General features: G+C 53.1%; 1 protein-coding gene across 6 annotated transcripts in view; it reads left to right on the top strand.

The window, feature by feature from the left end:
• Positions 1-15,901, top strand: part of GTF2IRD1 (GTF2I repeat domain containing 1) — a 105,597-nt gene that overhangs the window by 64,831 nt on the left and 24,865 nt on the right. For 4 of the 6 annotated variants that reach the window (XR_002124540.1, XM_019646878.1, XM_019646877.1 and 1 more), the window contains 6 exons: positions 80-263; positions 6,234-6,283; positions 6,505-6,561; positions 8,418-8,501; positions 12,731-12,914; positions 13,458-13,486. Coding sequence is in view for 5 of the 6 variants with exons in the window: in XM_019646878.1 (XP_019502423.1) it covers positions 80-263; positions 6,234-6,283; positions 6,505-6,561; positions 8,418-8,501; positions 12,731-12,914; positions 13,458-13,486 (588 nt within the window). In the remaining variant the exon portion in view is untranslated. Of the gene's footprint in view, positions 1-79; positions 264-6,233; positions 6,284-6,504; positions 6,562-8,417; positions 8,502-10,005; positions 10,993-12,730; positions 12,915-13,457; positions 13,487-15,901 lie in introns of those variants that run through there. The other 2 variants (XM_019646879.1, XM_019646881.1) reach the window with 2 other exon arrangements.

Here is a 15,901-nt window from a genome sequence, read left to right as displayed (position 1 = left end):
CGCGCAGACTTAGGAGGCGGAAATTGAGGCTAGTGGCCCCATAGCTGTGGGTGGCCCTACAGTAGCCATGTCTCTGCAGCCAAGGCCATTGGCATCTCGGAGCCCGTCAAGGTGCCCTACTCCAAGTTCCTGATGTACCCAGAGGAGCTGTTTGTGGTGGGGCTGCCTGAAGGCATCTCCCTCCGCAGGCCCAACTGCTTTGGGATCGCCAAGCTCCGGAAGATCCTGGAGGCCAGCAACAGCATCCAGTTTGTCATCAAGAGGTAAGGCCTGGCCAGGTCCACGGCCCTCCAGGCTTGCCCAGCACCCAGGAGCAGCGTCAGATTGCCATCTTCCTCTTCAGATCAGGGCAGGCTTTTGTTTTAGTTTGTTATTAAAGCCGTGGGGTGTTAGACAGTGTTTGGGCACAGTTGGATGCACATGAGGTTGTCCAGGCCCCACCAAGGCCTACCAGATCTGAAGCGACCAGACTGACACCCTCACAGTACTGTTTGCCAACATCTGGAATGGGAATGTGCTCACTGGCTGGCTCTCCTAGACCATCTGAGCATCCTCTGAGCTGGTGTGTTGGTGTTAAGGGCCAGGGGTGCATCAGGACGCCCCTGAGGGAAATGCCCCATTATCCCAGGATGACAATGGCATTTGCAGATTCCTTTTTGTTTCCTTAGGCATCTCAGTTTTGTCGGCGAGGGCCCAATAGAACTGTATGCCCAGCTCAGATATGAAGTCCCTCTGGAGAAGGTGGAGGAAGCTATTAACTTTTAAAAGGAACGGGAGGACCTGGGGGGACCTCTTTTGTGTTTGTTACTTCTGTGTGTTACTGTCATGTCCTGTAAATTTATGTTTGGTTTGGTTGAAAGGGGAAAGAAAGAGGAGACTCTTAAGGGTGTTCCCCCCTAGGGGAGCAGATGGCCCCCAAGTTGGGAACCTCAGGATGTTCTTCACAGCCAGAGTGCAGGCTGGCATTGGAGCCCAGGGAGCTCTCCCTGCACCCTCCCATAGGGCCTGGTTTACACAAGGAGGACTAGGGAAGGTGGTACTCCAGGAGACGCAAATAGTGGATACCTGGTTCCTTCCTTCAACAAATGCCTCTTGAAAGCCAACCCGTGCCAGGCTGTGGTACAGCAGCAAATGCCATTGAGCCCTGCCCTCGAGTTGGCCAATCTCACTGAGTAAAATCACAATATAATGTTAGATAGAGATAAGTGCTATAATGCAAAGTAAGGGGGCAGAGAGGGGCAGGAGAAACCTGTCTAAGGAGGTGACATTGGAACAGACCCAATAAAGCAAGCCATGCCAGTAACTTGAGGAAGTGTTCAGTCAGAGGGAGCAACAGGTGCAAAGGCCCTGAGACAGAGAGAGATGTGCTTTTGGGTTTGGAGACTAACAAGGCATGGCGTGGCCGGTGCAGAGTGAGCAAGGGAAGAGTGGTAATGCCCAAGAGATAGCAAGGGCCGATTACATGGGGTCTCGGGCTGGCTTAAAGAGTTTGGATTTTATTTCAAACTTAATGAGAACTCACTGGAAGGCTTTGAGGAAGGTGTGACATGATCTGGTCATTTTATTTTTAGTTTCTCCAGCTGCATGGCAGAGAAGGATCTGCGGGGGGGGGGGGGGGGAGTATAGGCAGGGGCAGAAGCAGGAACCAGCAGGGAGGCTTTCCTCTTGCACAGGGGACAGGGCAGCAGCTTGGACTGGGTAAAGGTAGGGTGGGAGTGGTGAAAGTTGTCAGAGTCAGGCAATATTTTGCAGATGGAGCTGGTAGAATTTGTTGATAAATTGGATGTGGGGTGTGAGAGGAGGAGAGGCCTAAATGACTCAGGGTTGGGGGCTGAGTGATCAGGCTGGTGGTGATGCCATGTTTTGAGATGGAGACAATGCAGGTGGAGGCCGCAGTCAGGAGTTGGGTCTGACATGTGTTAGGTTTGAGATGAGTTGGACCTTCCAGGGAGGGATGGCATGTGGATAACGGGGTATACCGACGTGATACTTGGGAGAGGTCGGGGTGTGGGCAGAACTTTGGGATCTGTCAGCATTCAGGAAGGACGTAGCACATGTGAGCTACTTGCCACGACCATCCCTGCAAACCTACAACCTGAAGCACTTGGGTGGCTCAAAGGTAGGAGCCAAATCAGTAGCAAACCCTCATGAACTGACCTTTCTCATTGTCTACCTGCAGAGACGGCCTCTCCCCTGTGCTCCTGAGTGTTTTTTAATCTTCCTTTTTATTTAGAAAGGGAGGCACGTGAGCCTGGTGGCTCTGTGGCAAAATTGAGAGGCAGTCTCCTGGGTCTCAGTCCGTTTATTCTCTGTGACCTTGGGCAGGTTGCTTGGGGTGTTAAATGGGGTTCACCGTACCACTTCACAGGGTAGCAATAGAGTTCAAGGCTTAGCAGAGAACCTGGCACACTGTAGGACTCAATCAAGATGGGGTTGGTTTGTTTGTTTAATGTCAGGTTTATTGAAGTTTAATTTACATTTAGTAAAATTCACCCTTTTTTAAATGTACAGCTCTTTGAACTTGGACACTCATACAGTTGTATAAACCACCACTACAATCAAGATACAAAGAAGTTTCCAAAAACTGTCCTGTGCCCCCTTTGTTGGCAGCCCTCACCTCTGGCAGCCACTGATCAATGTTCCCCCGTCACTTTTCCTTTTCTAGAACATCATATAAATGGAATGATCCGGTGTGCAGCCTTTGGTGTTTGCGTTCCTTCACTTAGCTTTTGAGACTCATCCATGTGGTTGCCTGTATTAGGAGTTCATTTCTTCAAAAATATATCAGTTTTAAAAAGTGAATTTAATTCCAGTTTCCTGAAAGCCAAGTGAAGAAACCGATTCAAGTGGGAGAGAGTAATTAACCTTGTTGAGGGCAACAGGTGGGGTGGTGGGACTCAAGACTAGTTAGGGTGATTTTTAAGAAATGATTAAGAGGAGAGAGATTGAACACTTGAGTATATTTATTTTGTTATTTTTTAAATTAGCAAATACACTGTTGGGAATAGTAAGTGAAAAATAGTCACTTCTCATCAATCTTATTTTCAAATTTTTGGGGTGATGTAAACGTTCTAGAATTAGAAGTGTGGCTGCCTAAATAACTTTGTGAATATACTAAAAACCACTGATTGGTATACTTTAAAAGTGAATGTTATGATATGTGAATTACATCTCAATAAAGCATGTGTGTGTGTGTGTGTAAGATATATATATGTACATTTATTTACATATATTTATTTATATATATATTTATCTTGTGTGTGTGTGTGTGTGTGTGTGTGTGTGTGTGTGTGTGTGTGTATGTATTAGTGTGCTGGGGCTGCCATAACAAAGTACTACAGACTGGGTAGCTTAAACAACAGAAATTTATTTCTCGCAATTCTGAAAGCTAGAAGCTCAAGATTAAGATGTTAGCAGGTTTAGTTTCTCCTGAGGCCTGTCTCGGTGGTTTACAGATGGCCACCTCCTCGCTGTGTCTTCCAGTGGTCTTTTCTCTGTGCATACATCCCTGATGTCTCTCTCTGCATTACCTAATCTCCTCTTCTTATAAGGATGCCAGTCACATGGATTAGGGCCCATCCTAATGTCCTCATTTAAATTTAATCACCTCTTTAAAGACCCTATCTTCAAATACAGTCACATTCTGAGATGCTGGGGGTTAGGGCTTCAATATATGAAATTGGTAGGGGGGGACACAATTCAGCCCATAAAAATATATATAAGAAATCATCATCTGCAGGAGACATCACTAATTGACAGTCTTTCCACCTGAACCTGACCTCTACATCCTTCTAAACCAGCGGTTCTCAACCTGTGGGTCGCGACCCCTTCAGGGGTCAAACCCTTTCACAGGGGTCACCTAAGACCATGGGAAAACAAAAGATATTTACATTACGATTCATAACAATAGCAAAATTACAGTTATAGAGTAGCAAGAAAAATAATTTTATGGTTGGGGGTCACCACAACATGAGGAACTGTATTAAGGGGTCACGGCATTAGGAAGGTTGAGAACTGCTGTTCTAAACAATACCCCAGACAACCACTACCAATCAATGAGAGTTGGCACAAAACCAAATTAAACTTCGTAAATCTTTGGTCAGAAAACATTCTTAACCCAGATCCTTAAACTTGTATGCAAAATTTTCAGATTCCTTTGTGCAGTCTTCTGAAGAAAAGGTCCCTTACCTTCATCCAATTCTGCAAAATTAAAAAACCCTAGGAAATTTTAAAACATGGGCGGATTCTCCTGGGTGGGAGACTGAGGTCCAGGGAAGTAGTAGTGGAAGGTTCTGTCTGATTGTAGTACTATGGTGCAGTTCTGACGCTCACCACCCGAAGTTAGCAGATCCCACAATTGGGGCCTTGCTGGCACAGGCCTCAGCAAGACTGCCCCCACTTCAGACACCAGCCCCAAGTTCAAGGGTCCCTACACCACCTACACTTCTGAGCAACTGGATTCAAATTCAGGACTCCCCATGACTCGCCCAAGTTCAATAATTAGCTAGAACAACTCATAGAACTCAGGATAGGCTCTATTCCGATTACAGTTTTATATAAAGGATACAAATCAAGACCAGCCAGTTGAAGAGACACAGTGGGTGGGGTCTGAGAGGGCACGTAGAGCTTCCATGCCCCCTCCCCCCATGAAATCAGAGGACATCACCCTCCCAGCACACTGATGTGCTCACCAACCTGGCAGCTCTACTGAGCTTCAGTGCCCACCATTTTTATTCAGATGCATTACACAAACTCGGCTGGATTATGGGTCACGTGGTGGAACTCAGCCTCCGGCTTCTCCCCTTCCTGGAAGTCAGGAGGTTGGGCTGATGTCAGACGGCTCAAGGCTCCAGACCTCTAATCACACGGCTGCTCTTCCTGAATCCTGAGTCATCTCAGCATAAATGTGGATGTGAAGGAGCCCACCATGAATAACAAAGACACTCCTGTCAGTCAGGAAATTCCAAAGATTTAGAGGTTCTCTCCCAGAAACCAGAGACAAAGACCAGACAGACTGTTGTACAGCACTGATTCTAAATGTCCCGTTTTCAGTGCAACCTTGTCTAGCTGCAGGAGTAGGCCTGTCTGGGTGGGAGTCTGAGGTCCGTGGCAGCCTAAGGGCACTGCGGAGGTCAGGCTGGCCGGAGGGCTGACCAGGCATGGTGGAGTGGGACAGCCAGCAGAACCACTCCTTCCGACCTCTCAGAGGGAAGCGATGCTGGGCCGGGGTTGAGTGTGCGGATGGGTCTGGAAAGAGGCCTCCCGCAGAGGTGAGCCCTCATCACAGGCAGACCCAAGCAGCAGCACCGAGACCCTGCCTGGGAGTGAGGCCAAAGGCCAGACTCTCAGGGCACCCTGCCCCCAGGTCAGGTGGCCAGTGAATGACGTTTGGTGCCTATCCTGGCAGCAGGCATCTGGGCATCATCTCAGTGCCTGGCACAGAGCTGGGCTCCCCGGACAGGGAGAGAGGAGGCATAGCCCTGCCTTGGATGGGTCTCAGGAGCTGTAAAAAGCCTCAGACTGCATTCAGACCCCCCACCACTTCCTCTCCTCCTTATGGGGAAATTGAGGGTCAGGAAGTGGAATGACATCCTGCTGTCACCTTCGAGCCTCGGGAGCTGAGCTGGGCTCTCGACTCCCAGGCCTAAGTGCTTCTCACAGTCTTGTGTTGCCTCCTCCGGCTTGGATTTGTAAGGGCCGCTTCCCTCCGAGCCAAGGCAGGGTTATTATCCCATTCCGTATGAGGAAACAGAGGCCGGGGTGGGGTGGGGGGGCCGTCCCTCAGCTGGTGAGAAGAAGAGGGACCCCTGGAGCTCTGCCCCCCGAGCTGTGTGGCCGTGGACATGGTACTCACGTTGCTGATGCCACAGGCTCCACAGCATGAGAATGGGATGATGGAAACAGTTTCTACCTCAAGGACATTGGGCAGGTTACCTCTGACCCTGGATAGTGACAGTCATACACTGGAACTGAGAGTGAGGGTGGCAGCCCTACTGGGCCAGTACTAGGCTGGTCTCGCTCCCAACTGAGTCCTCAGCCCAGCGCAGCTCCCCAGATCTCATATGTGGGACACGGTGGAGGGGGAGGGGCAGGGCAGGGACCCAGACCTGGGCCGTCCAGAGCCAGGAGTGCCCAGTGCACGGCTGTATAGACCGAGGACCAGAGGGAAGGGCTGCTTAGTACAGGGAGGCCTGGAAGGGCCTTGGTGATAGCCCTGCTTGTGGTTTTTTCAGGCCCGAGCTGCTCACCGAGGGAATCAAAGAACCCATCACGGACAGCCAAGGTATCCTGCTCAGGGTCGTGGGCCAAGGTGGGGCCGGGCACGGGAGGGGTCCCAGGCCTCTGCCACCACCCCTCCTTCTGCTTCCCTGTTCTGGCCCCGTCCTCCCCTGGCATTCCCCCACTGCCCTCCCCATCGGGTTTGCCCCCACCGGTCACCACCTTTGTCCCTGGGTCTCAGGAGTTAGCTGCCTGCTTACCCTGGCTTCTCTCCCCCGCCCCCAGAGAGGGATTCCGGGGACCCTTTTGTGGACGAGAGCCTGAAGAGACAGGGCTTTCAAGGTAAGGTTGCAGCTCAGGACGGGGCAGCTGTCCCAGCACCATGGCCTTGACCTGGCTTGGGTTTGGAGGACCAGGCTGGGGTGGAGCTGGCCACCACCTCAGGACTTTGGGGGCTGGATGAGGTGGGCTGGCAGCCAGCTCTTGAATGAGAGGTTCCACAGGGGCACTGAGCGGTGGGAGAGGTGTAGGGTACAGGGTTAGGAGCTGCCCACTGTTCATCTGGGGAGTCAGCTGAACTGCCCACTGCATATTAGGCAGTCAGCCTTGCTCTTACAGCTTTGAAATGAGAGAAGGCGGATGTCTCCAAGGGCAAGGAGGGCTCTCTAGAGGAGGGGAACTGCAGTTAGGCCAAGAAGGGATGGGAGGAAGTGAGTATGGAGGAAGAGGCGTAGAAAAGGGAAAGCTTGGGCCAGCCGAGTGGCTCAGTTGGTTAAGAGCTGGCTTGGGACGCCAGAGGACCCCAGTTCGGATCCCACATATGAGGGCCAGTGACACTGCCCTCCACAGCTAAGATGCTGAACAGCAGCTCAACCTGGAGCTGGGCTGCCGTGAGTCGCCGGCGACCGCATAGGCTGCAGCCCCTGTTGCAGTGGGTTGCCATGGGCTACCGTGTGTAGCCAGCAGCCAGCGTGAGCGGCCGTCCAGAAGCCGGCGACTGATGTGCCTCGCCCGGGAAGAGCACAATGATGGTGCCAACTTGGGCCAGTGAAGCAACGTCCTCCACAACTAGACTGAAGAACAAAAGGACAGCAACTTGTCTGTTCCCCTTCCCCCAATTCCCCAGCACTGTTCCCATCCCCCAATTCCCCAATAAAAGTCTTTAGAAAAGAAAAGGGGAAAGCTTGAGTAAAGGTGTGAAGTGCGGACCATACAAGAGAAACAGAAGCAAAAAGTGACCAGAGGCTCGGAGTGGGGAGGCTCTGTCCCTCCCATCAGTGGGGGGTGCAGTATCACTTCTCAGTCTTTTCTTCTTTTCTGCCCCTGCCCCCTCCCTAGGGAGAGGGCTGAGAAAGCCATCGTCTGCCTATTGGGGTAGCTCTGGGTGTGGCTCAAGGGAGGTTTCCCAGGTGGGCCCTGGGTGGTCACCGTGGCTCTGAGGAGAAAATGAGTCAGCGAGATCAGTGGCAGGAAGAGCCAGCCCTGGAGGTGGGGGAGCGCAAGAGCTAGGGCCTGAGGCTACTCAATGCCTGGCTCTCTCTCTCCTGCCCAGGCAGCTGGAACTTTCTGTGATGAGGGGAGTTGAGTCTGTCACCTCATCCAGTGGCTCCTTCTACCCAGTCCTTTTAGCAACCTGGGGTCCTCACCCCATCCCCGACCCAAACCACCCTGAGATTCACTTTCTCCCCGCTCACCTCTCTTTTCAAATGACAATGCCAGGCTGTAATCTTCCCCCAAGGACAGGGCCCCGGCATGCGCTGGTGCACGAGCTCCTTAACAAACACCCTTGGGTGGGTGAGTGAGTGACCACTGGGAGCCGCTAGACCAGATCCCTTCCTCTCCGGGGGCTGCCCGTCATCTGAGCTCATCCCTCTGCTCCGAGCCCACCATGGCACAGGCACCTCTCCTCTTCCTGGTGTCTGTCACCTCCAGGGCTTATTTATTGCTGTTGTGGTTTTCAAAAGTCAACAGTTCACTTAGTTTCCAACTCGTTGCTATTGTCGCAACAGTGTGTGTCCTTCCAGAAAAACACACATCTCTGTCAAGATGTTAACTCTGAAGGACTCTGAGGGGCCCGCTCCAAGGAGCTGATAATTGCCAGAGAGGAGTTCCCCATAATTAGAAAATCATATTCCTTAAAAGTCACCAAGTGCCTTTTAATTTAACAGCCCGTTCCATAATTGTTTTTCACTTTGCAGAAAATTATGACACCAGACTCTCCCGGATCGACATTGCCAACACGCTGAGGGAACAAGTCCAGGATCTGTTCAATAAGAAATATGGTGAGCCCTAGGTGCCTGGGTGGCAGGGAAGCTGGTGGATGGGAAGAGAGGCAGGAGCGTCCGAGGTCCGGTCGTGGTCACTTCTGGGAAAACCACTCACCTGCTTACAAATATTTCCTGAGCACTTACGATGTGCCAGGCACTGGAGATATAGTAATGAAGAAAACATACAGTCTCTGCTCTCATGGGTCCCATAGATCAGTGAGGTGAGACAGACATTCATCAGCTGTCCACAGAATCTAATAACAATGAAGAATTGTTCCACGATCGTGCAGGAAATGAGCAGGCTGCTCAAGAGAGAATAACTTGGGTGCTTACCTTAAGTTGGCCAGGGAAGGCCTCTTTGAAGAAAGAACTGAAGGATAGGTAAGGAATTAATCACGCAGAATGTGAAAGGACATTCCAGCTGAGGTAATGGCACATGCAAAGGCCCTGAGGCTTGTCCTAAGAAGGGGAGAAGGCTGAAGCATGGAGGTAGAGGTGGGGTGAGGAGGGACCCCATGGAGCTGGCCAGGAGACAGAGCTAACTATCAGCTTTGTAGCAGCTGTGTATCTTGTTGCAAGGTCTAAAGTGACTAGAGCCGCTTTCCACTTTTGAAGTATCTTCCTGGCTGCTGTGAGGAAGTGAATGGGTGCAGGAGGGCAAGGGTGCATGCTGGGAGACCAGCTCAGAGGTTGGAGCAGTAATTCAGGCCAGAGTGATGATCCTGGATGGGGCCTTGGCCTTGTTTCTGGAAGAAAGTGGATGGAGTTGAGATGTGCTCAGAGGGAGAATCACTGGTGCTGAATTGGCCGAGATGGGGGAGGAAAATAGAGGCCTCCAGTTGAGTCCTGGCTTGTGGAAAACAAGCTAGAATCAGTTAAGATTTTAGTGTTTTTGGTCTTAAGTAACAAAAACAAACTCAAACTGGCTTCAACAATAAAGGGGGTTAATTGGCTTATGATTCAGTTACTATGACTATAGAACAGATCACCCCAAAACATACTGGCCTAAATAACAATGACCATTTATTGTCTCTCTTGGCATCAGTGAGCCAGGAGTTTGGGAGCAGCTCAGCTGGGTGGCTCTCACTCAGAATGTCTCCCGAGGTTGCAGTCAGAAGGGACAGCTTCCTGACTCACATGTCGGACCCCCAGCCTGGGGAAACAGCTCAGGCATCTCTCTTGACTTCTATGTGATCCCTCCCTGTGGGCTTTCCCGCGTTGTGACTCCAGGGTAGCTGGATTTACTTGTCAGTCGGGGCTCCTGGGGCACGTGTTCTGAGAGAGAGCCAGTGTCACCTTTGTTGCACTCTTGGTCGAGGTAGTTACAAAGTCCCATCCCCCGTTCTCTGCGGAGGTGTGTCGATGTTATACTGTCGGAGGAGCATGTGGGATGGAAGATTGGGATAGCGGTCTTTGGACAGTACAGTCAGCCATAGCTCATAGCAAGGGAAGCCCAGCAGGGTGGACTTCAGGGTCACCTGTATCCAGCGGCCCAGGAATGTCCTCCGTGTCTTTCCAGTGTCAGCACCGTATCGGCCCTGCTTCCTGACTGTTAGCAGGAAGGCTGCAGCACGTCCAGACACCCCACCCGCACACTGGAAGAAGGGAGAAGGCTGGCTCTTCTATAGGCTTTCTCAAGAGAGCTGGGCTATTTCTTTCCTAGAATTCCCTGAGTTCTCCCCTTGTTTCTCATTGGTCCACATCGAGTCATAATGTCCATTCCTTAACCAATCCCTGTGGCAGGGAAATGCCACATGCTCATTAGGTTACCTGGACCTGTCACCACATCAAGGGGGAGGGGTGAAGCACATGGCATACTAAGGACAGGTGAACACCCAAACTGTCAGCCAGGGAGAAGAGGCAGCATCCTCACCAAGGGGGAAGTTAGAGGGGGGAGGTGATGGGTTCCATCTGGGACGTGTAGAGTTTGAGAGGTGAGTGGAGATAACCCATAGGCAAGCAGAGATATACACAAATCTGTTGTTCAGAAAGGGTGTCTGGATTGGACTGAAAAATTAGATCATGGGGAATAGAGGAGACACTCCTGGGGGTGAGAGGGGGGCAGAAAGAGGACCCAGACCAAGGCCAAGGAGCCTGTGTTTAGAGGTCAGGTCCAGGAGGGGGAGGAGTGGCCAGAAAGGGGAAACCAGGAAAGTGTAGGGTCATGGACACGAAGGGGAGGACCTCAAGGAGGAGAGAGTGGTCATCTGTTTCAGATTATTTGCCAGAGAATGCAAGTGTCTACAGGGTTTGCAACATGAAGGCTACAGGTCATTGTAGCAAGAGCCATTTTGGAGGCAAAAGGAGAAGTAGAGATAACAGTGTTCCCATTCATGGATCAAGGGCATACATTTTCCTTTTTGGCTGATTTTTTTTTTTTCGTTTCTGAAAGGATCTCTTTGCAATAACATATAAACTTGTCAGCAACAAAGTCAATCTAAAGAATTAAAAACAGGCTGGAGGGCCGGCTGAGTGGCGCAATGGTTAAGAACTGGCTTGGGACGCCAGAGGGCCCCGGTTTGGATCCCACATATGAGGGCCAGTGACACTGCCCTCCACAGCTAAGATGCTGAACAACAGCTCAACCTGGAGCTGGGCTGCTGTGAGTCGCCGGCGACGGCATAGGCTGCAGCCCCTGTGGCAGTGGGTTGCCATGGGCTACCGTGTGTAGCCAGCAGCCAGCGTGAGCGGCCAGCAGCCGCAGTGAGCGGCCGTCCAGAAGCCGGCGACTGATCTGCCTCACCCAGGAAGAGCGCAATGACGGTGCCAACTTGGGCCAGTGAAGCAACATCCTCCACAACTAGACTGAAGAACAAAAGGACAGCAACTTGTCTGTTCCCCTTCCCCCAATTCCCCAGCACTGTTCCCATCCCCGCAATTCCCCAATAAAAAACAAACAAACAAAAAAACAGGCTGGAAATCCCTAGAGACAGAAAATAGTGGTGGCCAAGGCATGGGGACAGACGGAGAAGGGCATGACTGCTAATGGGTACAGGGTTTTTTTTTGAAGTGGTGAAAATGTTCTGAAATCAGATAGTAATGATAATTTCACAACCTTGTGAGTATACTAAAAACCACTGGAGTATACACACTTTAAAATGGTAAATTTTATGGTCTATGAATTATATCTCAAATAAAACCAAAGGCTGAAGCAATGGCACGAAGCCAAGAGTGACATGAAGACTCAGAAATTCTGTACTTGCTAGATAGAGGGCACACATCGGGCTCTGAGTTTCCTAGGAGTCAGAGCAAAAAGGGAAATGCAGGTTTTACTGTTCCTAGTGTCCATGAGATAAAAATTAGTTTATTGCACAAAAAAGTTCAGTCATTCCTCCTAGTGCAAGACATATGAAGATTTCTGCAGTGTCTTCATAAAGGGGCATCCTGTGACACTGGGGATGATGCTGTCAACCAGCCCCTCGGGGGCACTGTGAGCTCAGCTCCGTGTCCGAGAGGGGGCTCCAATAGTGGACCCCATCTAAGTCTGGGAAAGCTGTGGACTTTCAAGTCAGCTCACAGCAGCCAGGCTGCAGTGTCTGCATCTGTGTACTTGACCCCATGCGCCAGAATTAGGAGAGGACCAGCCAGGCAGTGCCTCAGGGATGGCCCCTGACAGCAGGCGGCAGCGGGCGCCACCCCCCACCCCAAGACTGTCCCTAGGCCAGCTGTGAGACAAAGTACTATCACTGATATGGACATGCCACAGCTCTGCAGAGGCTTGGTGACAGGAATGAGGCCAATGCCCAGATACGGAAAGAGGGTCCTGAGGTCTGAGCAGCACCTGGCTGGCCTCAGGCTGCCTTCCTTGCTCCCAAATGCAGTCTGCCCTGTCAGCCCAGGCCGGTCCTGAACCAGGGTTAGGCAGGGCCGTGGGGCTGATGGAGGGTTGGGCGTTGTGGGAAAGGCCAGCTGTGCTCAGAAGAGACCATCCTTGATCTGGGCTTCATATTCTCAGGCTGGAAGGCTGAGATACATTAGCCACTGCCCTGTCCCCAGCAGTTGTAGCTACATATCCACCCCTCGCAACTCAGCCTGGCCCAGGCACAGACTCACACACCCAACCTCCTAAGTGCCCTGCACAGTGCACCCCCTAACTCCCACTCCCCCACCGATTGTGCCTTTCCTCGGTGCTACCCGACCGCTTTCTCTTTCACACTCGCGCACAGAGCACCCCCATGCACCCCCACAACCACACACCAGCACTGCCTCTGGCCCCTGATGACACTTTCTCTGTCCCTTCACAGGGGAAGCCTTGGGCATCAAGTATCCGGTCCAGGTTCCCTACAAGCGGATCAAGAGTAACCCCGGCTCAGTGATCATCGAGGGGTTGCCCCCAGGAATCCCGTTCCGAAAGCCCTGCACCTTTGGCTCCCAGAACCTGGAGAGGATCCTCGCAGTGGCTGACAAGATCAAGTTCACGGTCACCAGGTACTCAGGGGAAGGGGACTTCAAGAGGAGGCAAGACTAGTGTGGGTGGGGGCTTGCACCAGGGGAGCCTTGGCCTTTTCTTCACTTGGTCCTGCCCTCCCTGATGGACGAGACGGCTGTCCCAGCACCATCCTGGGTCCTGGGGGTTGTGGGGAGGACTGCAGGCCAGCTGGGGTGCAGAGGCCCCACAGAGTTGAGACCAGCACCTCAACCACCACAGCAGGGGCGGCCTTCGTGGGCACGTTCTGCCTGTCCACAGCATCTGCTGACTGCACTCTTAGCCCCCTGGGAGAGGCATTAGGCCCACTTCAGAGGTGAGGAGACCGAGACAAGTGATTTATTTGCCCAAGGTCACAGAGCCAACCAGAGCAGAGCCCTTGGGAAACCCTGGTCACCCTCCTGCGCGGTGTCCCATGCACGTGAATCACCGGGCATCTTGTAAAAATGGCCGATTCTAATGCAGTAGGTCTGGGTGGCCCCCAAACATTTCTAATGAGTTCCCAGGCCCTCCCCCTGATACTCCCCTCTCTGTTTCTCTTCTAGACCTTTCCAAGGACTCATCCCAAAGCCTGGTAAGAGGCGCTGGCTGGGGGGGGGGGCCTGCCGGCGTGGGGGGCTGGCCATGGTGCTAGGGGCCAGAGGCTGGAGCCGAGCTTATTGTGGGACACGGGTTGTGACGCCCTGAAGCAGGAGCGAGGCGCCTGCCCTGCTGTCCCACCTCACCTGGCCACCGGCCCCAGGAGGCAGAGGAAGGCCAAGCTGGAACCTGGGCAGAGAAAGGGGTGGTGGGTGGCACTAGCGACTTGGAAGCCTCACCCAGCCAGGGTTTGGGAAGAAGGGGCCAGGTCAGTGTCCCCAACTCTTCCTGATGAAGGGGCCCAGTTGTCCTTGGTGAGGAGATGAGGTTGATGGCGGGGGGTTTTAACCTCAGAGGGAGGGAGGTCTGCATGGGGACCTGTGAGCTAGGCAGTAAGATGTAAGAGGTGCCCACCCAGCCTTAGGTGGTAAAATGCCTCTCCTGACCCCCTTTCAAGGCATCCGTGCCCCTTCATCTCCTTCCTGGACTGTGTCCTGGTCCTCCCAAGCCCTCAGTTGAGCAGAGGCTGACCCTTCGGGTGACCGCTCCAGGCTGGCCAGGGCCTCCAGGGAGGAAGCTGCATACACTGAACCACTGGCCCCAGAATCTGTGTACGGAGAGGCAAGGGGCACCCTGCCACCTCACCCCCGCCCCATGCCCACCCCAGGAGCCATTGCTGGTGTGAAGACTAGCCTGCCTGTGCGCTTGGGGGTTCTGTGCTGATGTGCTGGGAACGGGTGAGCCATCGCAGCATTCCCGGATCAGAGGAAGCCTGCAGTACAGGAATCCGGGGACACCACCTGTCACCCGCCCTCGTGCACATTGACCCCACTCCCTGGAGCTGTCCACACCCTGTGCCAGCCTGGCCTGGAGGGGCTTCTGGGGAATGGGTGCGAGGCCATCAAACCAGAAGGAGCAAGACTCCCTGAGGGGTGAAGTAAGGTGGCAGCTGCTGTCAGGCTGCAGAGACACCCCCTCCCACCCCTGGCCAGGAAGCAGAGTGAGAGTAGGGTGGCTGGGGAGGGTTTCCTGGAGAGGAAGCCTCAGTTGGGCCTCAGGGGAAGGCAGGACTTGGAGAGGAGGAGAGGGAGGTAGAGGGTAAGCAGCAGGGGCCTAAGCCCCCCAACCCCCCGAGCTGTTTTTCCAGAGCTCTCAGATGTGGGAAAGCGCTGGGATGTTAGTAAGGTGAAGATGTAGGAAGTAGCAGCAAAATGCAGCCATTGTGGCCCCGGCCGAAAGATGATTGGGTGTCAGACCTGCCTCGCGTGGGTTCATTTTCACATATTTCCAAGGCCCTCCTGGGGCCAGCAGTGCTCTAGGCACTAGGGTTACAGCAGTGAACACAAAGGAGGTGTCGCATTTACTCCTCAGACCTGTGAGGTAGGCGCAAGAGCCCCACCGACAGTGGGAAACAGAGGCTCTGCGTTTCATCAGTGTGCCCATGTCACACAGCTAGCAGGTGGCCTTAAGGCCCATGCTCTTAGAGAGGGGCGGAACCAGGGGTCTGCCCAATTCAGATGAGCACAGCGGAAGTGAGTGTTTCCCCGGGAAGCAAGCTGGAGACAGCAGGGACAGGGCAGGGAGACAGATGCTGGAATGCTCATGAGAAGAGCACAAGCCTATGGATTTGAACAGCTCCCTTCTCGTTGGCATGGAAACCAGAACACACCTTCCCTGGTACCACTGGTCCGTCCCCCGTCGTTGACAGGCTGCCTGGTCCTCTGTGGACCTGCCTTGCTCCAGGACTGTGGTTGGTGGCCTGTGGTTCACTCCCCTGGCTACAGGCCTGACAGACCTCAGTGCTGGTGCCACTGAGTCACCTTCCAGCCACTGCCTGCCCTGATTTGGGTTTCTGCCTAAGTTGGTGTCAGTGCAGGGCCTGATCCCACAAGCAGCAGCAGGAAGCGTGGCCGGGCCTCCCTCTGCTGATGGAAAGTAGAAATGCAGTGTGGCAGCCCCCCGGCCTCCCCTCTGCTCCTCCTGTGCTCCCCAGCCCCTCCTTCCTGGAAGGAAGGGTCCACATGTCCTGAACTACAGCTGCTCGAGGGGCATGCACGTTTTTAATGGGTTTGGAAAGCAGGAAAGGAAAAGTTGTTTATGACGCCTGATGTGTGCCAGGCTATAAGTCCAGCACTTTGCAGTGTCCCCTTTTTCTGACCCCTTTTTATGGATGAAGGGAACTTCAGTGACTGGCCTGGGATGCCCCACCTGTTTGGGAAGGAACTGTTGGCTCCAAAGCCTGGCTCCCTGCATTCTTTCAGGAAGGCCCACAGATGACGGGCAGGCAGAATGTAAATCAGAGCAGCCACCGAATGGTGACGCGTCAGGTTTGGGGAGAAACACTGGGGGCAGAGGGGCAGCCAGCAGCCTTCACACAGACCACAGGCTCCTGCGCCCTTCTGGGTGTGGC

Source organism: Hipposideros armiger, unplaced genomic scaffold (genome assembly GCF_001890085.2).
Source record: "Hipposideros armiger isolate ML-2016 unplaced genomic scaffold, ASM189008v1 scaffold_107, whole genome shotgun sequence".
Classification (NCBI taxonomy): Eukaryota; Metazoa; Chordata; class Mammalia; order Chiroptera; family Hipposideridae; genus Hipposideros; species Hipposideros armiger.
The sequence above is the reverse complement of the archived record's forward strand: the minus strand, read 5'-3'. Positions and strand labels throughout refer to the sequence as shown.